We start from the raw sequence: 25,841 nt of genomic DNA, 5'->3' as shown, positions 1-25,841 counted from the left end.
ACTAGGTCATAACTACTGGTATTATTGTTCTCATTTTGTAGATGAGGAAACTGAGGTCAAGAGGAAGGGAACTTACACAAGAAATACAGATTAGAACTAGGATTTCAACCCAAATGCCTTGACACTCATTAGAACTAGGATTTCAACCCAAATGCCTTGACACTCATGTCAAGTCATTTCCCAGGTTACAGGGCTACCTTTCTTTGCGCTATGTTTTCTTCATGTCAGCTGTGAGGGAGGGGGTACAAACATTACCTCTGTCTTATTCCCATATGGTTTTTGTTAGTGGGTTCTGAAAGCATGTCGGCTGTGGGATCTGCCTCCAATGACTCATCAAGGCTGGGATGTAGTTGGGAACCTAGCTGAGAACAAGGAAAGGTCTACAATTTTGATTAGCCCCAGCTATCTTCATGTTTGTCAGCAATAGAATGTAGCTCTAGGATGAGAGGTCAGTGTAGGGAGAATCCACATGGGGAGAATCGCGGGGTTCCATTCTCAAAAAGACACATAGACTTAGGGACCTATATCCCAAGGCCCTCTTGGCAGAAATATGAAGGGTGGTTTCATGACACAAAAGACCTGGTTGGTAAGACTACTCACAACAACGAGATTGGGGGAGATGCCCATGATGGAAGCAGATTTCAGGGGGGCCCAGCCGGTCTGAGGATATTTCCAGAAAATGGCTGAGATGGATGCTAGGCCTGAAATCAAGGGCGATAACTTGGTGTTAGTCCACCTTGGTGGGATGAGTCCGCAAGCATCTATTAAAGCACACGCTACGTGTTGGTACTGAGCACACAGATGCAAAGAATGAGAAAATAATCCTTGCTCTCAAGGAGTTAACATTCCACTTGGGAAGAAAGCACACACATATGGAAATATGCATCAGTAGGATGAGCAGATGCAGAATCAGTCTAAAACATAAAGTAGTTAAATTTAAGACAGTTAGGGAGAGAGGGGTGCTATTTGTTGGAGGGTTAAGAAAAGCCTTCATGTAGAAAAGGTGGCACTTCTTTACAAAAAAGATGAGCAGGAAGAAATCTTTCCAGGGTCTTGAGCTAGTGCTTAGGGGAGGAATCTGGGGAAAAGGCCACACTAGGCTGGGGTGTCTGTAGGAGGGAAGACTTCTCCTTGGCCCTGGATGCCTGGAACTGAATTGCATCAGAATCACCAGGTTTGGTTCGTTTCCCTTCTTCAAGCCTCCCCCCTCCCATTCTATCCTCCACTCTTCCTAAATTTCAGGTCTAACTATATTGCAGCCTCCATTCAATAGACTTCAGTGGCTCCCCATTACCTCCAAGATAAAACACAGAATCTTCTGTTTGGTTGTCATTCTGCCCTTCACCCCCTTCTAGTCTTATTATAATTACTCCCTTCCTTCCACATCTTCTGGAATCCAGGGACACTGCTCTATTTCTTGTTCCTAGATCTCCTGACCCTGAGTGTTTTCCTGTCCCCCATGCCTAGAACTAACAGTCTCTCTCTCTCTCTCTCTCTCCCCATCCCCGTGCACTTTCCCCCTTCCTCCCTCCCCTCCCTCCCTTCCTTCCCTTCCCTCCTCCCTCCCTCCCTCTTCCCTCCCCTTCCCTTCCTTCCCCTCCCTCCCCTCCCTCCCTTCCCTCTTCCTTCCCTCTCCTCCCCTCCCCTCCCTTCCCTTCCTCCCTCCCCTTCCCTTCCCTTCCCTCCCCTCCCCTTCCCTTCTCTTCTCTACTTCCTAACTTCCCCGGATTCTTTCAAGTCTTAAATAAACTTCCACCTTCTTCAAAAAGTCTTCCTCAGTCTTCCTTAGTGTTAGTGTCTTCCCTCTGTTGATCATTTTTCAGTTGATCCTCTCTATACCAGACTTGTACAAGTTGTTTTCATGTTCTCTCTTCCAAATATGAACTCCTTGAGATGAGGGAATTTTCCCCCGGCTTTTCTTTGTATTGCTAGCACTTAACATGAAGCCTGGCACATAGCAGACATTCAATGAATCTAGTTAACTGAATGACAAAGTCTGTTTTAGAGGGAGTACTCAAATGTACAGCAAGAAACCAAGTCTGGACTGTTTTCAAGGGCAAGAATGGTGTGGAAGTTGGCAGGATGAAACTAAGAATAGGCCAAGCAGCATGTCACTGGTGCTCGGGCCCAGGAGAGTCTGGTGAAAGCCTTGGTATTTGTGAAAAAGTTATCTGTTCCTAACTGGGAAGAAATCTTTGCCACATGTATCTCTGATAAAGATTTCCTATCCGTGATCTATAAGGACCTGGCTGAAATTTATCTAAGAACCCAGTAGATAAAGGGTCCAAGGATAAACAGGAATTTTTCAAAGGAAGAAATGTAAGCTATCAATAATCATATGAAAAAAAAATCACTAAAAAGTAGAGAAAAGCAAATGAAAGTAACTTTGAAGTTCTACCATTCACCAGACGGGCAAAGATAACAGAGGAGGAAAATGGCAAATGTTGCGGGGGGGGTCTTGGGAAGACAGGCACAGAAATGATTAGTGGAGCTATGAATGGGTTCTGACATTCTGGAAAGCAGTTTGAACCCCTACCCAGAAAGCTACCAAACTGCATGCCCTTTCACCCCACTACACCGTGACTAGGGGTATATCCCTCCAAAATCAAAGAAAATAGGCCTATATCCCAAAGAAATCAAAGGAAAAAAGCCTACATCCCAAAGAAATCAAAGAAAAATCAAAGGGAAAAGGCCTATATCACCAAAAAAATCAAAGAAAAAAGGCCTAAATCTCAAAGAAATAAAAGAAAAATGACTAAATCCCCCCAAACCAAAGAAAAATCAAAGAAAAAAGGCCTATATCCCAAAGAAATCAAAGAAAGAGAAAAAAGATGCATACATAATAAGAAAAAAATCATAGCAGCTCATTCCATGGTAGGCCCAAACTAGAAACTACAGGGTTATCCTCCTATTGAGGAATAGATAAACAAACTATGGTGTATGGATGTAATGGAATATTGTTGTATCATAAGAAATAATGAAATGGAAATTTTCAGAGGAAACTTGGAAGGCCTTTATGAACTGACGCAGGACGACATGGACAATTTCTACAATAGCAATAGCATTAGAGAGGGGGAAGAAAACCCTTTTGAAAGACGCTGATAAATCACGAGTCCAGAGGAGTGCCTTTGAAGTCCACAAGTCACCTCCTGATAGAGAGGTGGTGAGCTTGGAATTCAGGGAGAGACATGCATCTCTGGACATGGCTGATGAGGGCATTTGTTTGGCTGGGCTGCACAGCTGCATGTTAGGGGTTTTTCTTTTCTTTCTTTTTTTGTGTCAGTTGGTGGGGGGTGGAGGGACAATGAGAAGGGCTGCTTAAAATGAGAGAAAAAGAAACTGTTGATGTCTTCTATATTACCATACTCTATGGCCTATGACTGTCCTCTTCGTGTAGTGCTTTGCAGAAAATCTCTCTTTAAAATAACTTGCCCTTTTTGACAAGGGAGGAAGCCCTTCTGTCTCCTTCCTGCAGGGACCTGGTGGTCAGGTATCCAGGAATACTAGGGATCAGATGGTCAGAGGTTTAAAGCTGAAAGGAACCTGAGAGGTCAATCCCCTCATTTTATAAATAAGGAAAATGAGGCCCAAAGAAGGATCATTAGGTGAAACGTTTAGAGCGGGAAAGAATCTTAGAGATCATAAAATCCACCCCCATCCCCTCACCTTATAGAAACTGAAATTACTGAGGTGAAGTGACTTCCCCAGGGTCACTCTGCTATGGGACGTCAAAGGCAGGATTTGAAGTCACATCTTCTTCATACCAAGTCTATCCACTACAGCACTAGGAGGGGCTAGAAACCCAGTGGATGGTACCTGATGAGTCTTTGGTGCCAAAGTGAGGCAGTGAGAGCAGATGGGATAGAAATGGCGGTCATCCTGCCGCAGGCCTCAGTGGCAGTGATACCCCAGGGTCTGTGAGCAGCAGACATGGTAAGAATATTTTCTTCCAACTGAGTTCGTAAGACCTGGGGAGTTCAGCGAGTCCATCTCTCTTCGTTAGAGCAGTCTTCACTTAAAAAGGAGATGAATGTCTGCCCTATTTTAAAAATATCTTCAGGAAAGATTTTGGTTTCTCACTCCATCAAGAGACTCTGCAAAATTTCTTCTTACATAAGCCTCACTGGGTCAGACCATTTCCCAGGGACCCTAGGAGGACCCAGGAAGAACCTAGCATCTTTTATCCTGAGATATACCAATAACCCTTCCAAATAACACTTAGAGGAGAAGAGCTCAAATGCAGAAGTAAAAAAGGGCAAATATGAACTCTCTGACAGGTTGGGGATAGCAAGGAACCCAAATTTTTACATGACATTAAATGATTTCAAAGATGACTTTTCTCTTCTTAAGCCTGATCTAGAGTTTTATTACTCCTTGACAGAGAGGAACCACATTTTGGCTACACCCAGGGGGAAAATGATATCATTTTCATGAAAGAATTTCAATAAAATAAGGAAGTACTGCTTAAGAACAATGAATTCTGAAGACAGCCAATATTCAGATCCTTTGAAGGAAGGGGGTGTGTCTACTTACTCTGGAGGTTATGTAGCAACTTGTCCAGTAGAGCCATAAATTTGGACAGTTGGGGGACGGAGAAGTTCTTGCCTTTGGCCCACCAGAATCCAGCCGTGTAATAATCCAGCAGAATGGCTTCCTTTAGTGAAGTAGGAAGTTTTTGGAAATTCAAAAACCCTTCCAGTTTTCTGTAGCCAAAAGAGAATCGTAGAAATTAAATCTGCCCCAATAGGGTCAAACTGCCCTCTCTAAGAGGTGTTTGTGAAGAATGGTCCCTGCAGGGTGCAGATGACGTGATATTGGTCACAGCCAACGAGATTCATCTGCCCTTGATGCCTTCAGCACTCCCTGTTCTAGGTTTGGTGGGGTTAAAGAATTAGGTCTCAAGGAAATTCCAATCAAAATGGAGAAGGAAGAGCAAATTTGCAAATACTCTCTACGTAAAGGGATACGCAAGTATGTCAATTCATGACAACTTTTGGATGAATGTGTGCTTTAAACAAAGGCAGTGTACTATGGTGGAAAGAAAAGCTGAGTTTGGAGTTGGGAAGACCTGGCTTTGAATTCCACTGCTCCCCCTTCTTACTTGGGTAACCTTGAAAATTCACTTAACCTCGGTGGGGTTAAATGTTAATGTTAAATGACCAGATTGGACTAGATGCCTTCTCAAGACATCAAATCTAGGATCCTAGGAATTAAAACCTTGCCCAAGCTATCTTCTCTGGCAATAATTCTCAGCCTTTTTGAGCACAGAGCCTGGAGGCATACAACAATCACTTAACAAATGTTTGCTGATGACTAGAGCTATAATTAGGGTGGAGACTAAGTCTTTGCTTCAGGACAAGAAATTAAGAAAGTAGGAACAGCATCATGTGGGAGACACTTCCTTCCCTGCCTTCTCTGCCTCGGCTTTCCCTGTATTGAAATTGGTAGTGCTGGTGGTCTCATCCTGGGGGGCACTTTTTTGCTTGTCTACCCCAGCCCTCAAGGCAGAAGTAATACGCTCATTTCAGGGGCCCTTCCTCATCCTTTAACAGCTCAGCAATCTTGTGGTTATCTAGAATGTACTTCTGCCCAGAGGTTACATCATAGGTGAATCTACCTGACACTCCCCACACCCCCTCAAACCCTCCCACATACACATATAGCTGCCACTTGCCCCAGGTACAGAAACTACTAGTTATCATTAGAACAAGGGGCCCTTTTAAACATCAAAATAATTTCACAGCTCCACACATGATTGCAGTTGTACAATTAGCATTCATTGATTGAAAAAAAATACAAGATTAGATTGATTTGGACTCCTTTCAAGCTTGGAAACTACTAACTAGCATAAGGAATGCAAAACCTTGAAGAAAAATGCCTGAAACAATTGATGAGATAGTTTGTATTTTTCTAAAGGAACCACATTCTCCCCCAGAAGCGAAGACATGGGTAGCCTTGGATACACCATCTCAGACGCAAGCTTCATTGTCTCGGCCTGTGGCCGACTTTCACCAGTATCTGCTTCCTTTCACAATCTGACCATCTCTATTGCGTTCCCTGTTTCATAGACTCGTGTGCTTTTAGAGATGGAAGGGAATTTAGAGACCTCGTCCCAATCCCCTCATTTCATAGAGGCTAATTTTCGATTTTCCTCTATCCAGCACCTGGCATAGGGCCTTGCACAAAGAAATTGCTTAATAAATATTTGTTGAATTGAGTGGCAGTGGAAAATCCTGGACTGAGGCCCAAGTTTCTTAACTTTGGCTCCAGTGCTCTTCCCATGACCGGATTCCTTTCCTTTGTGCACCTCGATAACACAGCAGAGACACTGTAGGGCTCTCCTGTCTTTTGGGAATACTAGAAGAAAGTATGGTTATGTTCAATTTCATCTCAATGCATTCCAGGGATGTTAAAAAAAATGATGGGGGAAAAAAAACGCTTACAGGTTTTTATAGTCTCTGTGGCAAAATGCTTTATGTAGCATTTACATTTGTTTTCACTTCCTATGGGGGCAAGGAGCCTGAGATATCTGAATAGAACTGGGCAATTATTTTAGACCGCCTTGAAAACTATGACCATTGAGTTCTCTCCTTTACTGGGAAAGTTGCTAGGTTGCGTTTGACTGTCGGAATACTCACTTTTGAACCCCATGTATGTTTTCATTTAGCAGATCATTGATCTGGAGTTCTGAAAGGAAATCTGAAGTCAGGATCTTTGGAGAGTCTTCGTGAGAAATTTCCTATAAGAAGACAATGGTAAAGATTATTTCAGTACCCGCTTGGATTCAGAGTCTGTTCTGCTATCAAGTATCATATAGACCTAATCTACATGTCCCCAAACGGAGCTAGTGTTAGTTGGTTTGAATCTACTCCTTTAGTAAGGAAATATAAGAACAACTCTTCCAAAGTGCTGACCGTTTTTATGCTAATTGGCACAAGAATCCCCTTAATTAGTCCTGGATTTGTGTGATACCGCTTCTTCTGAACTCTGCAGTATGGGAGAAAAGATCATAAACTAAGAAGCAGAGCAACCCTTCTTCTGTGGTCCTATGCCTGACCGACCATGTGGCTTGGAGCAAATCACCGACCCTCTCCTGGTCTTAATTTTGTTTATTAGCAATCCTAAAAGTATGTTGCTTTTTTTTCTATGATATTTGTGATTCTTTCTCCTCCGCCCCGAGTACTCCAGGGACCCTTAGGGTTGTGTGGCTTGAGTGTTGCCTTTCATAACCTGGCTGGAAGATGACATGACATGACATCACTTTTTCAAAAAGGGAGTGCAATACCTAAGCAGTCCATGGTGAGCTTGTCGGTTTCTCTAGTTTAAGTGCATCCTAGTCCCAAAAAGGGCTGCATTACCTCTGTTGGCCATCAGGTGGCACACAACCTGCAAACACCCACACCCTTCCCCCCAACAGAAGCCCCTGCTTTGATGGTGCTCAGTGGTTCAGCCCAACCTCTGCTGACAGGGTTTTAAGTCAGTGTAAGCGGGCAAAAGGGGATATTTCTAAAAACATTAAAATACGAAATCTACCCCCTTTAATTAGCTCATGAATTCCCACCCTGTCTGGGCTTCCTTCACTCAGTTCTATCTCTGTAGTAACTAGAGTCGGAATTTGTATGGTATTGTTACGTACTCAAGTAATCACGAAGCACTTGTCATTCAACTACGCGTGCCAAGCAGTATGCTAGCTAATGACTATGCAAATATAAAAGTGAGATGTTCCGGTCTTCAAGGAGCTTATTTTCTAATGGGACAATGCATATGCAGATTGTTCAGTCATTTTTCAGTCACGTCTGACTCTCTGTGACCCCATGTGGGGTTTTCTTGGCAAAGATACTGGAGTGGTTTGCCATTTCCTTCTCCAGCTCATTTTACAGATAAGTAAATGACACACACATGTAATCATCAAACAGATAATAAGACGATTTGCTTGGGGAGGTAGAGACAGAATTGGGGAATCAAGATCGGCATCTTGAAGGTGTTACTGATTTCTGGCTGCCCAGGTCAAAGATGAGGATGGAACCTAGGATCGTATACTGAGAATATCACAGAGCAAAGTACAAAGGAAATAGATCAAACACCCCATATGAAGGGATCCATGAGCAGCTGTCTCCTAATCCTTCTCCTGATTGCCTTCCCAGATATTTGGAGATAACTTAGGGACGCCCATCCATTTGCGTCTGCAATTCATGGAAAATAATCAAGGTTACATCTTTACCATGACTCTGGGTCAAGGACTAGAAAAAAAGGGAAGATGGAGAGAATGGGCAGGGAAGTCATTTTCTCCCAGTTCATAATCCCATCAGTGTGTGTAAAGTTTCTTGGCCCCCATCTCTGTTTCAGAACCAGCATCTTTTTTGCTCTGCTGGTCTCCAGCACGAGTCACTCTCATATGACTCATCCCACTTGTGTGTGTCACCACAGCCACAGGGTAGCACTGGTCGTGGTCTCTGCTGCTTCACGCGGTCCCGGTTATAGGTCACTTGTGCCTCTGGCAGCAGCCAGCTGCTGCAGCCCCAGAGCCTCCCATCCCCTTTCATGGAAACTCAAAAAGTCAAGTCCAAGGTCAGCAGACCCAATCTGAATGGAACTCTGAATGCTTTTGGGTGTGGATTGCACTCTCTTTTTTTCTGCATCACTAGACTTTTCCTCATTGCCCATCAGAGATCCCTACTCTCCTGGTATAGGGGTAAGGGTGATTGGTCTTCTTGTTACAGGATCGTCCAGGGCCACTTTGCCAATCTGTCTTCTCATTCATCCCCCGAGCCCAGGAGTAAACAATTCAAAGGGATAACAGCATGGATGACATGAACATTTTTGGTGTCGTATATTTGTCCTATAGTTTGTTTGTATATATTTGTTTGCATGTTATCTCCCCATTAGATGATAAGCTTCTTGAGGGTGGGGACTGTCTTTTGCCTCTTTTTGTACTCCCAGAGCTTAGCACAGTGCCTGGAACATAGTAGGCACTTAATAAATATTAACTGATTGATTCAAGTCAGGGGTGTGGTTTACATTTCAATACATATAAAATAACTGACCAATTCTTTTTTTTTCTTTTGTGGGGGGTCGGGGACATGATCTGGGCCACAGAATCATACCTTTAGAACTAGAAAGTATCTTAGAGGTCATCTAGTCTAACTCTCTCATTTTACAGATGAGGAAACTGAGTCCCAGAGAGGTCAGGTAATTTGCCCAAAGTCATAGGGGCAGTAAATGACAGAGGGAGGTCCTCTGCCTCCAGATTCAGTTTTCTCCACTGAACCATGTTGGTTCAGTGATTTCATCAGTCTGGGGAAGTCCTGGTGTGGAAATTCTCTCCACTAACATAGCATAGGTATTAATAGCAGACATGAAAGTAATACTTTAAAATGCTTTACAAACATAACTTAATTTGAGCATTGTAATTAATATCCATTACTAGATGGAGGAGGAAAAGGAAAATCAGAGGTTAACAACTTGCCCAGGGTCACACAGCTAGTTAAGTGACTGGGACAGGATTCCAACTCAAGTCTTCCTGACTCCTGGTGCTGGGCTTTATCCACTGCGCCACCTAGTGGTAACCATTATTGATGCTAATATAGCACAGATTGGATAGCTAGGTGGTACCATAGTGCACAGAGTGCAGGACTTTGAGGCAGGAAGACTCATTTTCCTGAGTTCAAATCTTACTAGATGTGTGACCCTGGGCAAGTCACTTAACCCAATTTGCCTTGGTTTTCTCATCTGTAAAAATGAAGTAGAGGAGGAAATGGCAAACCACTCCAGGATCTCTGCCAAGAAAACCCAAAATGGGGTTACAGAGAGTCAGACACAACTGAAAAACGAGTTAAAACACGGTTGTTTCCTTGAAATCTGCCTTTTGGGAAATTTTTTTCTCTAACTTATTTTAAGAAGGAAATAGCATGAAGTTAATTTGAGTAATGGTCTTATTAGAAGGGGAAATTTCTTCCTTTTCTTTTCCAGGAAGCCTTTCCCAAATCCTCTTAATTCTAGTGCCTTCCCTCTGTTAATTATTTGCTATTTATCCATTAGATTGTAAGCTCCTTGAGGGCAGGGACTGTCTTTTGCTTCTTTTGCATCCCCAGTGCCTAGCATAGTACCTGGCACATATTTATTGAGTGACTTAATTTTAAAAATCAAAGAATTAGAAAAGGGAGTCAAACTCATGATGGTTTTTTAGAAGTACCACTGTGGCTCTTTCTGTGAAATGCCCTTTCCATTTGGGGTGGAGACATATAAGCCAGACTAGGTTGTTTGCTGTTGTTCAGTCATTTTCAGTCATGCCTGATTTTTTGTGACCCCATTTAGGGTTTTCTTGGTAAAGACACTGGAGTGGCTTGCCACTTCCTTCTCCAGCCCACTTTGCAGATGAGGAAACAGAGGCAGACGAGGTGAAGTGAATTGTTCAGGGTCACACAGCTAGTAAGTGTCTGAGGTGGGATTTGAACCCAAGGAGATGAGTCTTCCTGACTCCAGGCCCACGCTGTATGGACTATGGTGCCACCTAGCTAGGTTGTACCTTATTGTTTTCCACCACCTGGCTGGGCTTGTATTTTTCCTTCAACAGTGGTACCCACTGGAATCTAATATCCCAAGATGGCTCATTCACAAAAACTTGTTGCATTTTTCTGATGAACATTGAAATATGTCTCAAGTAGAGATTCCAAATGTAGGTCCAACCCACAGAATGTTGAAAGTGGACTATAAAACTCAGAATTAGATACGCTTTCTCTTGGAATTACTGTTAATTTGGGGGGGGAGGCGCTAAGGAGGTGAGTTGAGTTTAGAAAAAGCACAAAAAAAAAAGAAAAGTGAAAATCTTATTAAAATCATGGATATTCTTTTTCATCTGACTTTTGGTTACATGAAACCAACCCTGTGACTCAGCTTGGTTTAGCATGCAATGCTCTTATAGTCCAAATTATAATAAGAAAAAGAACTTTCCTTAAAGTTTTTGGAACAGAAAATGATGCTGATTTTTTATTATTTGGTAACATTTGATTCTCTAATGATAGAATTGAATTTGCAATTTGTTTTAGGAGGTGTTGCCATGCAAATGAAAAAGAATGGTGGGTTGGAGCATGGGCTGGAATCCTGACTCAGCCACTTATTATTTTTGTGATCCTGGTCAAGTCACGTCCCTAGGCTTGAGTCTAAATGTCTTCAGCTTTAAAGTGAGAGAAGGAGCTGAACTGAATAACCTCCAAAGTCCTTTCCTGCTCCAATCTATGATTCTGTGATGGTATAATCCCACAAAAAGGGTGGGAATCATACACTTGCATCTTAACAGTGACTTCAAGCAAATTACTTTCTTCCTCTGAGCCTTCACCTGCATGTGAGTGCAGAGGGGATGGGAAGAATTGACAGAGATCACCATGAAAGTCCCTCATAGCTCTAAATCTGTGCTCCTATGATTTCTTTCTCCATTTTGTTCCTACTAAATTATTATCAATTCCCGCCGTATTACTATCAAGTGCTGCTAAATCTCTTGTGTGCTGTTCTTTGATAAAGTCAGAAATAAATGTGATTTTGTTACTATCAAAAAAAGACACAGTAATACAACCAGTTCTCATGATGGTGATGTGCTACCAGAAATCAATGACCACACAGAAAAATATTAGGAATATAAGTTATAATTTGGGGATCAAGAAGTACACAGTTAGCTGTGTGACCTTGGGCAAATAATTCAACTACTTTTTGCCTCAGTTTCCTCATCTATAAAATGAGGAAATAGCACCCACCTCCCAGGGTTGTAGTGAGGATCAAATAAGACAGCAGTTGTTAAGTGCTCAGCACAGTACCTGGCACATAGTAAACACTACACAAATATAACTCTTATTAAAGAAATTCACTCATTATTATAGGGGCATCTAGGTGGCACAGTGTATAAAGCACCATGCCTGGAGCCCAAGAAAACCCGAGTTCAAATCCAGCCTCAGATATGTAGTGGCTGTATGACTCTGGGCAAGTCCCTAACCTCTGCTTGCCTCAGTTTCCTCATCTGTAAAATTGGGATAATAATAGCACTTACCTCCCAGGGTTCTTGTGAAGACCAAATGAGATAATATTAACAAAAAAAAAAAAACAAAACAAAATACCACCACCACAGCATAGTGTTTTGCATATAGGAGGCACTATATATTAGCTATTATTATTATTATTATTATTATTATTATTATTATTATTATTATTTACCAAGACCTGGAACAATTCAGTGCCTCCTAAATGAGATCCATACTTAAGTAAATTAGTGTGGTTAACTTTCCACACAGGAAAAACCAAATAGTGGAAGGAGGGATATTGCCCACACTATGCAATGCAGTGAGATGGAGAGCCAATAGGATTGGTCCATCTATTCATATGTAATAAGAATGAATGAGCTCATGACAGTTATTTAAAGAAGCATGTGCTCAGAACCCCCTTGAAACTTCCTGAGAATACAAGGACAAAATGTCTCATTGCCTGAGCCTTTGGAGATGAGGAACTTCCTGGCCATTAGACTATGAGCTCCTTGAGATCAGGGCTCATGTCTTTCTTTGTATTCCCAACACTTTGCATGAAACTTAGTACATAGTAGGTGCTTAATAAATACTTGTTTGTTAGCCCAGCCATATACTGGCCCAGTGCTGAAATGACTTTTGGAGGCTTTAAAATAATGGGATAGACCCTGAGTGGTCTTCTGGTCATCTCTATACCCCATCTGTGAAAGTGGAAAGAGGTCAGAGCCATTCCTTGGATAAAAAGAAGAGGCTTTGATTGGAGACCCTCTTTGGCTAGCTAGCTCCCTCTGTGACAAGGTGTTAGTTCACTGGAAGTCGGAGAATGGCAGCCCTTCTTTACCCTCACATACTGGTGGTGCAAGCTGGATGTGGACCACAGATTCGACCAGCTGAGTTGGTACCAAGGTCCCTGACTGCCCCAGCCCATTGTATGGGCTCTCTTCCTTCATTATCAACTTTGTGAGCTTCAAAATTTCCTGTAACGCCTTTGAATGCCAGACAGAACTGTAGAATAAGAGTTATTGGAGGTTGCAGTGGTAGCAACAGCAGCAGAAGTGATGGGCTGGTACCCAGGGAAAGATCTGCCTGGGGAGAGGAGCACCAGAAAGAAGAGAACACTTGGCATCTGAGCAGACTGTGCTCATAAAGGCAAAATAAAAATGGCTAATAAGCAGCTTTGCAAAAACAGGTTATGTCCCAATGAAGCTTGAATACAAGCCTCCCAAACAATTATAGTGGGAGTGATAAGTGACTGTGTTTTGTCCTAATCACTTTATAATATGAGCTTTCATTTTTTCATGTTATGATTTCTTTTTGAGTGGGAATAAACTCATCTTATACCTGATTCATTTTGGTGCATTGAATGCCTTTTTTTCAACTCCCTCTGCTCTCCCTCACCTTACACTAGAGCAGAAGGTAACATTACAGAAATTGGCAACTTTCCTCAGGAAACAGAGATTGGGGTGATGAGCCAATGAATGAGAACTAGGGGGCTGAATATTCCTACTGAGAAGTCAGACTTCCTCCAGAACTGGTGCCCAAGATGGCAGGTAAATGAGAAGTTGGGGTACAAGTAGACAGCCCTTATGGCCTTGGCTGAGATGTGCCTACTTAGCCATTATGCTGGACATGGATCTTGGGCAGATGATGCTAATAGACAATGAGCAAGCCCTCTGACACACTGGCCGTGTGATCCTTTGCACTCAGATGCCCTGGATTCAGAAGCCAGTGCTGCCAGCTACAATTTAGGTAACCTCAGGCAAGCAGAGTGGTGTGATTGATAGGGCACTAAACTTGGAGTCAACAAAACCTGAGTTTGAATCCCACTGCAAAGATGGCCCCAGACAGGTCATTTAATCTTTCCATGCCTTAGTTTCCCCATTTGTATACTTGATGACCTTTGAGGTTCCTTCCAGCTCTAAATCTATAATCCTATGGTCCTATGATAATATTCTCTTCACCTTCTAGCCTCAGTTTCCTCATCTCTTCCAGCTCTAAGTATCTTTCTAAAACATTATGTTGTAGAGTAGGTTCTGCTATGCATTGGAGGAAAGAGTTTCCCTGCTGGGAATTCCCTACACCAATAAAATCACAGACCCAATCCCTCCCCCCTCCCCCCCAAAAAAAAGAGCATTAATGCTTTGTGCATTTCCATTCCAAGAGTGGCATTGTTTCTGGGATTAATGATATTTCAAACATCTGGTCTCTAACAGTAAAATATTATGAAGAAATATTCCCCTAAATCAGGCTGAACATGAAATGATGCCTTTGGAGATATTGTAGCACATACAATTAAAATGAAAACAAGCCAAAGCGTATCCAATGGCATAATTAATTCACAGATGTAGAAGGCAGAATTCCAATGTCAGAAAGCACAAAGCTGATGCCATGTAAGCCAAGGAAGGGCTAGATGAAATCATTGATCCACAGAGGAAATATTATAAATGGTATAAAATCCAAATGACAAATTAATTGAAGGCAAATGTTAGAGAAATGAATGAATGAAAAAAGCATTTACTTATATTAAAAGCTTACTATGTAGCAAGCACTGCGCTGAGCTCTGGGGATACAAAAATTAGAAACGAGACAGTTCCCGTTCACGAGAGGTAACATTCTAATTCTAGGCAGCTCAGTGGCTCGGGGGATTGAACGTTGCACCCACACTTAGGAAGCTGTTGAGCCTTTTCACTCCTATGTTCAAATCTCACCTCAGACACTTCCTGGCTGTGTGATATTGGGCAAATCACTTAACCTCGGTCTGCCTCAGTTTCCTCAACTGTGAAATGGGGATAATAATAAAACCTACCTGACAGAATTGTTGTGGTGATCAAATAAGCTATAATTTGTAATGTGCTTCTTAGCACAGTGCCTGGCACATAGTAGGCACTTGATAAATGTTTGTTCCCTCCCCCCTCCTCCTAATAAGAAGAGCCCACAGGCTTTGGGGAATATGGCCAGGAAGATCACTTTGGTCTGGAAAGTTACACAGAAAGTGAGTGAGGCCATTGATAAATAGATCCCCATTGAATCCATCATTCCAGGAACAATGGCAGAGTAGAGTTGATCAGAGTTCCAGACCTGATGGTGGGGTGGGGCTAGCAGGGATGAGAAGATGGAGAGTAACATGGCTGCAGTCTAAACGAGTGGGCTGGTTGAGGCCCTGACCAATGACAATAAAGGAAAAGAATTGTACAGAAAAGTTGAACAAAGACGCTTTGGAGAAAAGCTCTTCTGGGATGAGGCCTCCAGCCATGTCCCATAAACGTATGCTTTCTAGAGGCTGCTTTTGCTGAATTAGTTTCTTTCAGCCATAGTTTGGTGAAGAAAGCTCCTGCTGATCCAAATGGCACTATATCAAACGGGTGGGACCCTCTGATACTGAAGAGAGAGGCTTTGGGAGATACTTACTGCACTGCTGTGTTTGAGGAAATTCACTAATACGCTTGCCTAGCTGAACACAGGCTCTATTCTTCCCATCCTCTCATCCCCAGGAGTAAACTACCTTTATTAAAAAAATAAAAGGCCATATGGAGAAGTAAACTGCCTTCGATGGTGGTCTACTTAGTAGGTTGTAGACTTTTAGAGCTCTCAGGAGTCTCAGAGATCGGCCCTCACAACCCCTTCATTTTATGGTTAAGGAAGCTGAGGCCCAGAGAGGAAAATGGATAATGAATCCATGAACATTATTAGTTGCCTACTATGTGCCAGGGACTGTTCTGAGCACTGGGGATAAAAAAGGAGGCAAAAGACTGTCCCTGCCCTCAAGGAGCTTACAACCAAGTGGAGGAGACAACATGCAAATAAATATATATGAACAAGCTCTATACAGGAGAAATAGGAAATGATAACAGAAGGAAGGCACTGGAATTAGGAGTTGGGGAAGGCTTTCTGTAGGAGGTAAGATTTTAGTTGGGACTTAAAGGAAGCCAGAGAGGTCACTAGTGAGAGAGCACTCCAGGCATAGAGGACAGCCAGAGTGAATGCCCAGAGCCTAGAGATGGAAGGTAACCAAGAGGTCTGCATCCCTGCTGCTCAAGAGGCTTCAGAAGCTCTCTGTTGCTTCTAGGGCACGGATGGGGAAGCCCATCAGTCAAAGGACCACACTTGAGGACCTAAAGGGCCATGTGTGGCCTCAGGGCTGTAGGTTTCCCCACCCCTGTAAATCTAGGATAAGGGACAAATCCCTCTGTTTGGAGTTTAAAGTCCTTCAGAATTTGGCTACCATCTCTCTTCCCAGACTGATTTCCCATTACTTTCTTCTACGCCCTCTTTGTTCTGGGCAAAACAGCCTACTTGCTCCTCATGCCCTCCCCACCCCCACCCCATTCCCAGAGGGAGAGAAAGAGAGAGAAAAGGAGAATGAAGGAGAGGAGAAAAGGAGGAAGAGAGAGAGAGAAAGAAAAGGAGGGAGGGAGAGAGAGAGGAGGAGAGAGCGAAAGAGAGAGAGAGAGAGAGAGAGAGAGAGAGAGAGAGAGAGAGAGAGATCAGGAAAACTGAATTTTCCCATAACTACTGTGACACACTTTCATGTAAAACTTGTAATATTTCCTGAACTCATCTATTTTCTCCTTCTGTCCTGGTAGTCTACAGCATACAGTAGCGTATATTTCTCCTTTCACTGCCTTTCACCCACATGTTCTCTACCATACTTCCCTTTTCTGGTTCCTTAATATCCTCACATGATTATAACTTTTTTAATATATAAGGCAATTCTCCTGCCCCCTTTTACTTATACTGTTTATCTTGAAATAAGGATACCTATCTAAAGCCATAGTCCAGTCATGCATTTCATTCTACCAAGTCTCAGTAGTACTTGTGATACCGAACTTTCTTACTTGAATTAGGATTTCTAATTCTTCTTTGTTGCCTAAACTTTGAGAGGTTGTATACAGACATAAGAAGTCAGGGACTTTAATATTATCTCCTTTCTTGGCACTTTTCCACTATGAGTTTTTGTTTGTCTAAACTACTGTTCTTCCTTCTTTGTACGTCATTCAATTTGAGTGAAATATAGACATAGACAGTAGTCTCCCTTTTCCATCACTTTTAGTTTATAGTGTTTTCGTTAGATTTTCAAGACACCTTGCAAGTACATTGTTACCAGCTTTTCTTAAGTCTGCTCCATTTCTGGTAAGGAATCTATCAGCCCTATGTTTTATACCATCATCTGGAAGTCCAAATACTCTTCTCAAATGCCAACTTTTAAATCAATTGCTCTCTTCTTCATCCCTTGCTTTAGCGGCAAACAGTGGGGAAAACATAACCCATATCACTGTGGTTGTGTTTCTTGTGAAAGATCACACAATCATTAGGGATATTTTTAGATTCCCTTTGGCAATATCATTTGTACCTTTGTGAATCACTAGAAATCAGAGGACTTTTATGTATTACATTCTTTCCACAAGAAGACAAAAACAAAAACAAAACCTTTTCCTTGTCATTATCCAGTTGACAAATAGCTGCCTCAATATCACTGAGCAGCAAAATAACAATTCCCAAATTTCTTTCATTTTCTGACCCTCATTGCACTCTCTCTTTCCTGATTGCTTCTGTGACTCATTCTTTGGATGACAAGCAGCTGTTTCCTTAGATCATCCAGTTCCTCAAGAAGAGCCACACATTTTCTTTTAACAAGTGTATTGCTGTCTCCTTCTTTCCCTTTCTCCTCCTCTTTTCCCTTTCTCTTCTCTCTTCCCACTTTCACTCTCCAACATCCTGACAAGGGTTAACACTCCTCCACTTTCGATCTCCTCCCTTTGTCCACTGAAGCATCCCCCCTTTAGGAACTCTTCACTGTCCTTAACAACCTGGAGTGTAGAAAACCATGCTTTGAATCTCTTCAACTTTTCATATGGGAGGGACATAGCTTATACTAGGAATATGAGAAGAATATAAACATCACATACTCTGTACAAGTCACTATACTATTTCCCCTACTCCCTACATTGGTTGAGAGTTGAATCCTTGCCTTTTTTCTAAACTACAGGGATGTTTACACCTCATCCCTAAACACCTTAAGTTCTTTATGGCCAATTATCACTTGTTAATAACTCAACAACTCTATCTCCCTTTCTTTATTTTAAACAATCCATATCCATACTTCACCTCCCTTTGTATCAAACTCTTTTCTGATTTTACCAATCTGTCTCATCCACAAATCCCATCTACCAATCTGATTTATCTTCTAATTGTCCAATATACACTTTTTTTTTTACTTATCTTGCCAACCACCTTCTCCTTTCCTTCTTGAGTCCTCTTCAGGTCCTACTCCCTCACCCTTCCTTGGTCTTCTTTAGTCCTTTTGTATTTTGTTTAGTCACTTTTGATACTGTTTTTCCTTCAACCCAGAAGGACAATATTGTCCAAAATCTGCATCTGGAGAGTTATCTCCTTCAAATCCTTGAATTGCTCCCCAATTTTTCCTCCCTGAATTTAACCTCTAGCCTATGTCGCTCATCCAAACCCCTCCAAATTGCCCACATCATTTTCCATTCCTTCTTACTCATCTCAATTTCTTTTCCCACAATCTTTTCCCGTGGACCAGAAGTCAAATGATCTTCCATAATACCTACTTTTCTTAGGAACAGCTAGGGCAGTTCAGTTGGAGACTGCACAATTCAAATTAGCTCTTGATTAAATTCAATAAGAATTTATTAAACACCTATTATTGTTCAAGGCATGTTCTAGCTGCTGGAGATACAATGATGATAAATGCCTTAGTTCCTATTCTTGAGGAGCTTCTGGTATGATAAGAAGGTTAAGATACATACATGAGCAAATATGACAAAGGTAGGATGTAATAGGGTCAAAGGAAACAAGCAGAAAATAAGCTACAAGAAGGTCTGGGAAGGGATGTGCCACTTTTAGTTAGGTTCAAGGAAGGTTAATGGAGGAGATGTAAACTGATATGGATCTTGAAGGAAGAGAAAGATTTGACCCTCAGAGTAATGAAGATAGTGCATTTAAAGAATGGGGGTGATGCAAGTATAGGAGCTGGGAGAAATCCAGCTGAACTCAGAGTTCAGTTGGACTAAAATACAGTGTCAAAGGGAGTAACATATTTATTTATTTTAAACATTCCTTTCTTTTTAAATTTTGAGTTCCAGTCTCTCTTTCTCCCTCCCACCCCTCCCCCACCCATTGAAAAGGCAAACAATATGATATCAATTATGCATGTGAAATCATGTAAAACATATTTCCATAATAGCCATATCCGAGAGAGAGAGAGAGAGACACACACACACACACACACAGAGAGAGAGAGAGAGAGAGAGAAGAGAGAGAGAGAGAGAGAGAGAGATTTCTACTTCAATTTGCATTCAGAGCTCATCAATTCTCTCTCTGGAGGTGGATAGCATTATTTCATCATGGTTCCTTTGGAATTTTCCTGAATCACTGTATTGATCAGAGTAGCCAAGTCTTTCATCATTGATCATCATTACAATATTACTGTCACTGTACACCTTGATCTCCTGGTTCTTCAGATTTCTTTTTGCTTCAGTTCATATAAGTCTTGCCATGTGTTTTTTTTTCTTGAAACCACTCTTATCATCATATATTATAACACAATAGTATTCTATCATAATCACATCTACAACTTGTTCAGCCATTCCAATCAATGCACATCCCCTCCATTTTCAATTCTTTGCTACCACAGAAAGAGCTGTTATAAATACTTTTGTATATATAGATCCTTTTCATTTTTCTTTGATCTTTTTGAAGTACAGGCCTAGTGGAAGGTTATGCCTTCGGACATAGTTCCAGATTGTCCTCCAGAATGATTGAACCAGTTCACTACTCTATCAACAGTTTAATAATGTACCTATTTTCCCACATCTGCTCTGGTATTTATCATCTCTGATAGGTGTGAGGTGGTACTTCAGAGTTGTTTTACTTGGTTTTTCTCTAGTAAATAGTAATTTAAAGCATTTTTATGTGACTATAGATAGCTTTGATTTCTTCTTCTGAAAATTGTCTGTTCATGTCCTTTGACCATTTATCATCTGGGGAATGACTCTTACCTTTATAAATTAAACTCATCCTGACATAATTGATTCATGCTCATGCCCTCTATGTAAACTCATTCTAACTGCCCTAATAATGATAAAGTTCTTAGGAGGTGATTACTCTTTCATGTTTACCTTTTTATGCTTCTCTTGAGTCTTTTGTTTAACTATCAAATTTTCTATTCAGCTCTTCATTTCATCAGAAATGCTTGGAAAACCTCTATTTCATTAAATATCAATTTTTACCCTCAATAGATTATACTCATTTTTTTTCTGAGTAGGTTATTCTTGGTTGTAATCCTAGCTCCTTTGCCTTTTGGAATATCATATTCTAAGTTCCCTACTCCTTTAAAAGGGAAACTTCTAAATCTTGTGTGTTCCTGGCTGTGGCTCCATAAATGTTTGACTTTTTTTTTTTCCTGACTGATTACAATATTTTCTCCTTGACCTAGGAACTCTGAAATCTGGCTATAACATTCCTTGGGAGTTCATTTTGGGATCTCTTTCAAAAGGTGATTGGTGGATTCTTTTAATTTCTATTTTACCCTTTGGATCTATGATATTGGTAATAGTTTTCCTTCATAATTTCTTGAAATATGATGTCTAAGCTCTTTTTAAATTTCTTTTCTTTTTTCCTTCCTTCCTTCCTTCCTTCCTTCCTTCCTTCCTTCCTTCCTTCCTTCCTTCCTTCCTTCCTTCCTTCCTTCCTTCCTTCCTTCCTTCCTTCCTTCCTTCCTTCCTTCCTTCCTTCCTTCCTTCCTTTCTTTCTTTCTTTTAGAAAGGCAATTGGGGTAAAATGACTTGCCCAGGGTCACACAGCTAGTAAGTGTCAAGTGTCAGAGGTCGGACTTGAACTCAGGTCCTCCTGACTCCAAAGCCAGAGCTCTATTCACTATGCCACCTAGCTGCCCAGGGCTTTTTTTTTTTTTAAATTATGGCTTTCACGTAGGCCAATAATTCTTAAATTATACTTGATCTATTTTCCTTGGCCAGTATTTTCTCTGATGAGATATTTCACATTGTCTTCTTTTTTTAGGTCTTTTGACTTTTTTATTGTTTCTTGATGTCTCATGCAGTCATTAGCTTCTACTTGCCTAATTCTAATTTTTCAAGAATTATTTTCTTTAGTGAGCCTTTGTACCTCTTTTTCCATTTGGCAAATTCTGTTTTTAAAAGAGTTCTTCTCTTCAGTGAATTTTTATGCCTCTTTTAGCATCAGCCAACTCTATTTTTTAAGGTGTTATTTCTTCAGTAATTTTATGCCTCTTTTAACAAGCTATTAATTCTCTCTTCATAATTTTCTTGCATCACTCTCATTTTTCCCCCATTTTTCCCTCTACCACTTTTGTCTCTTTCTTTTGCTCTTTTAGGAATTCTTGTGGGATTTGGGTCCAATTAGCATTTTTCTTTGAGGCTTTGCTTGTAGTGGTTTTCATATTTCTGTTATCTTCTAAGTATATGTCTCGTTCTTCTCTGCCACGGTGGAAACGTTTTATGGTCAAGTTCTTTTTTTTCTCATTTGCTCATCTTACTAGCCTATTTCTTGACTTTGAGCTTCATGATAAAGTTGGGCTCTGCTCAACTAGGGGTGGGGAGGCATTGTGCCAAGCTCCAAGCTTTTCTGTGCTACTGTTTTCAGAGCTAGTTCAGGGGGTATGCAAGTTTTCCATGCTTCTAGGGTGGTGTGATCCTAAGCAAGGTTCGGGCACTGCTCTTCTGGTCTACACTCTGGTCTTTACCCAGGAAGGGCCCCTACTCCCCTGAAGCCTCAAGTACTAGCACTCCTCTTGGCCCTGGAATTGTAATCAGGTCCCCTGCTCCTTTGTGACTGATCACAACTCTCTTTCTGCCCTGGGATTGTGAACCAGGTGTTATAGACCTTTTTTGCAGGCCTCCTAAGTTGTTTCAGGCAGAAAAATATCTCCTTTTGATCTTTTGTTGGCTCTGCTGCTCTCAAATCTGATTTCAGGAATTATTTTAAAGTTGTTTAGAGGGAAATGTTGGGAGAGATCAGCTGGGTCCTGGCCCGTACTTGGCCATCTGTTCTGAATCTTTTCCAGTAGAGGGGTAATCACCTTTGACAAGCATACATCTCCATGCTTTGTGCCTTTCTTAGTGTTTCTGATCAGAGGGTTATTTCTGGTGTTATTCTTTTTCTTTCCAAGGGCTGTTCCATGTCCACTCCAGACTTGGCTAACTTGACATTGGAAGGTCTTGGTGCCTGGCCTTCTGGCTGATGAATCCCTGGCTGGTATGGCCACTTCATAAGGGATTCCAGCACTGTTCACTTCACTCTCAGTTCACCTCACTCTCAGGACTCTCATGTTAGCTCTACCTCCTCACTTATGTGGGTACACTCCTGACTCCTTCTATTTTCCAGCTCCCCTTTATGTGTTGTCTTCCCCATTAGAATTACACTTCTAGAGAATAGGGACCGTTTTGTTTTCTTGTTTTATCCCCAGTGCTTAGCACAGTACCTGGTACATATAAAGACCTCAATTATCTATCTATCTGACTATTTGTCTATCTACCGTTCTGTCTGTCTGTCTGTCTGTCTATCTATCTATCTATCTATCTATCTATCTATCTATCTATCTATCTATCTGTGTGTCTGTCTGTCTGTCTTATCTATGGATGGGAGACATCTGGTTGAAAAAGAGTCTATAAGGTAGTATATTACTTCACTGAATAAAATTCTTTTTCCTAATCAACAAACAATAAACACAATAGGAACTCATATTATCTGCATCCTTTAGTCAATTATAAAATGCTACAGAAGTGGTTCATTGCTGGATATATTTATCAAAGTCTACTTGTTCTCTATTCATGCCATCATCACGAATGCCCTAGCTTCATGTGTAAAATTTTGCTCAGCTCTGGGAGCCACACAGAGGAGATGGCCTTTCCTAAGCAGGGCTAAGATCCCAACTTCCCGCCTTATCATTAGGGAGTTTTCTCTTGTGTTTCATAACTGCTCTTCCAAGGGCAAAATGACCACAAACTTGGGCCTTTTTAAATCTGCCTCCCCAGACTATGAGTTCAACATGGTGATCCCTCGGGTTACACATGTAGAGAAGACTAGCATAAAGATTTGGTATAGATGTGAGAGTAGTGACATAGATGGTTATTTATGCTCCCTTGCTCACATTTTTCCACTATTAATAAGATCTGAGAATTTTTTCCCATGTCTTTGGTACCCTTTCATTTTCCAGATACCCAGGATACTGATCTTTCGATACCCTTATAATTGTGTGGCTTCAAGTCTAGATCTCTGCTCTGTACATTTGGTTCAATCTCGCTTGTTTTTCTTTTCTTTATTCTTTGTCATACCATTTCTACTTTCCCTATGAGTATATCCATGTTCCTTGATAGAGGAAACAGTTTGTTAAAATAAAGAATAATAAATCAATAAAATAAAAAATGAGCGTTTACGTATCTTTTCTATTTTCCTACTTTTTATTGTCCTTCCATTTTCATCTCTCAGTGCCTTTGGGATGAAAGAGTTAAACTTCTGTTAAAATGGTTCTGATGCCATTTCTGTTGTCCATTCCCTATCTTTGATTGTCAGTTGCTTGTCTAAATCATTCAAGATTGAGTTGTTTCAATTTACACTAGATCCTGTTCTGATTATTCTTCTTTCTTCATGCTTTTTACTAATTCTGATCTTAGCTCTGACAAGTTCAACGGTGTGACTGTACACAGACAATTGATTCCTGGATAACTTTCACATCAATAACAAATCTTTTTCTGTCTGTTAAAATGGAATTCATTTCAAATTAATTTTGTGATATTATTCTGTGCTCACCATATCTAGCAAACAACAGATTTTTTTCCTGAAAAAACTGCTTATGAAATAAAATAAAATAAAATCATGAGGCTTCTGTATAATCTGCAAGTCAATCAATCAATCAGTTAACATTTATGTTCTAGACACAAAGGGCACAAGTACAAAAAATGAAACAACCTCTACTCTCAAGATGACATTCTAGTGGGGAAGACAATAGGCACATATAAAAATAAATGCAGCACAAAGAGAAAATAAATAAATACAAAATAGTCAAATGTAATATTATTTGAGAGGAAAAGACCTAAAATGTGGGCAATCAACAGTGACTCCATGCAGAAGATGAGGCTTGAACTTCATGTTAAAGGAGAGGGATTCTATAAAGGGGAGGTGAGGACTAAATACATGTCAGGCATGGGGAAAGGTCATTGCAAAAGCTCTGAGGTTGGAAAAGGATTTTGGGGTATGAGTAACAGAGAGAAGGCTCATTTGGATGCATGGCAGAGTGCTGGAGGGGAAGTAATGTCCAGGGAAGCTGCAATGATAAGTTGGGGCCAGGTTGTAGAGTGTTTTAAAAACTAAACTAAAGCTTACATTTTATGTTAGAGTCAATAAGAGGCCAGGAGAGTTGATTGAGTAGTGGAATCATGTGCAGGATATGTGCCAAAAAAGAAAATTCCTTTGGCAGCAGTATGTAAGATGGATGGTAGTTGGGAGAGACCAGTTAGGAGGGTATGGCAATAATTAAGTGGGGTGGTATGTGGTGGAAGCCTGAACTAGGTAAGCTGCCTAAAGGAAGAGCAAGGAAGTCGTAGAGAGAGAAACAAAAGTTTTCATTTCTTTGACATCTCTCATTCATTTTTGCTGAATTATACTTTCTTATAAATGCTTCCCCACCTTTACCTTTTCCTGTCTTTGCAGAGGAGTCACCAAGTATCAGAGTATAGGCTAACTTCATTTGGAAGGTTTATCCAGTTCTTTATAGAATTTCTCTACCTTTTCAGCCTCAGCAGGTAAACTATAATCGTTTTCATGGTGACCATTTTTGTATATGTTTACTAGCACTGAGTTACCTGATGGCCAAATATCCCATGAAATAATACTGTGATAAAACGCATTCTGCCAACTTGAAGGGCACAAGAGATGGCACACTTATGTCAGGAAACAGGTTGTAGTCAATTTAGCTAGAATATAAGGAATATGCATGGGGGTAACATAAAACAAGTCTGGAAATATGGGTTGGAGGCAGATCATAGAGGGCTTTAAAGGCCAGGATAAAGAGTTTAAATTTTATCCCAGAAGATAAGATATACGCTCAAAAACTATTCTCCTTCAAGACCACAGTCAAGTACTTGACCACTCCAAAGTATATGGACAGCTCCTTTCTTCAAGGATTTCTTTAGGGATAGAGGGAAAGATAAAGGGAGCAAACAGGCTATGAAATTCTAAACTCCGGTCTCTTCTCAACCCTACCTTCTTCTGCTCTTCTGATAGAGGGCATAGGTTATATTTTTGTGTTCTTCAAATCTCCCACCTTGAGGCAAAACCCTACAGGCTTTGGACTAGCATCTTGCTTTCTAGCACCCAACACTGCGATAAGCGCATAGTACATTCACAATAAATAACTGTTGGGTTTTAACTGAATTGAAATAAGAAAATACTAATAATTCTGTTTAAGATATTCAGTGCCCAAAATACCACAAGTAGCCTCTCTCTACTCTGTCCTATAAGTAGATCCATCTTTCCCTTCAGAGGGGAGGAGAGAGTGGAAGATGACTGATGAGTCAGGTGGGGATTGCATGCCACACCTCCCTAAGAACTCTCTGGCATTTGGGGGAACAGGAAGAAAAATGGCATCCTCTCCAGGTCTTCTCCTTGTCCCTATGATACTGTTTAAAGAGCATTGATATATGCTTATAGCCAGAAACTATACCAGTGCCCTGAAGGCCTAAAGCTTCCAATGTTAATAATAGTAATAATGATAATTTTAATGATAATAATTATTATAATAACTGCCATTTCTACAGCACTTCGAATGTGCAAAAT

At 41.0% G+C, this 25,841-nt stretch overlaps 1 protein-coding gene across 2 annotated transcripts in view; it reads right to left on the bottom strand.

The window, feature by feature from the left end:
- Window positions 1-25,841, bottom strand: part of CABCOCO1 (ciliary associated calcium binding coiled-coil 1) — a 167,462-nt gene that overhangs the window by 121,103 nt on the left and 20,518 nt on the right. For both annotated transcript variants that reach the window (XM_020998244.1, XM_078150599.1), the window contains exons 2-3: window positions 6,639-6,739; window positions 4,534-4,703 (exon numbers count right to left, since the gene is read on the bottom strand). In XM_020998244.1, coding sequence (XP_020853903.1) covers window positions 4,534-4,703; window positions 6,639-6,739 — 271 coding nt within the window. The remainder of the gene's footprint in view (window positions 1-4,533; window positions 4,704-6,638; window positions 6,740-25,841) is intronic.

Source organism: Phascolarctos cinereus, unplaced genomic scaffold (genome assembly GCF_003287225.1).
Source record: "Phascolarctos cinereus isolate Bilbo 61053 unplaced genomic scaffold, phaCin_HiC Scaffold_3;HRSCAF=262, whole genome shotgun sequence".
NCBI classification, from domain to species: Eukaryota; Metazoa; Chordata; class Mammalia; order Diprotodontia; family Phascolarctidae; genus Phascolarctos; species Phascolarctos cinereus.
The sequence above is the reverse complement of the archived record's forward strand: the minus strand, read 5'-3'. Positions and strand labels throughout refer to the sequence as shown.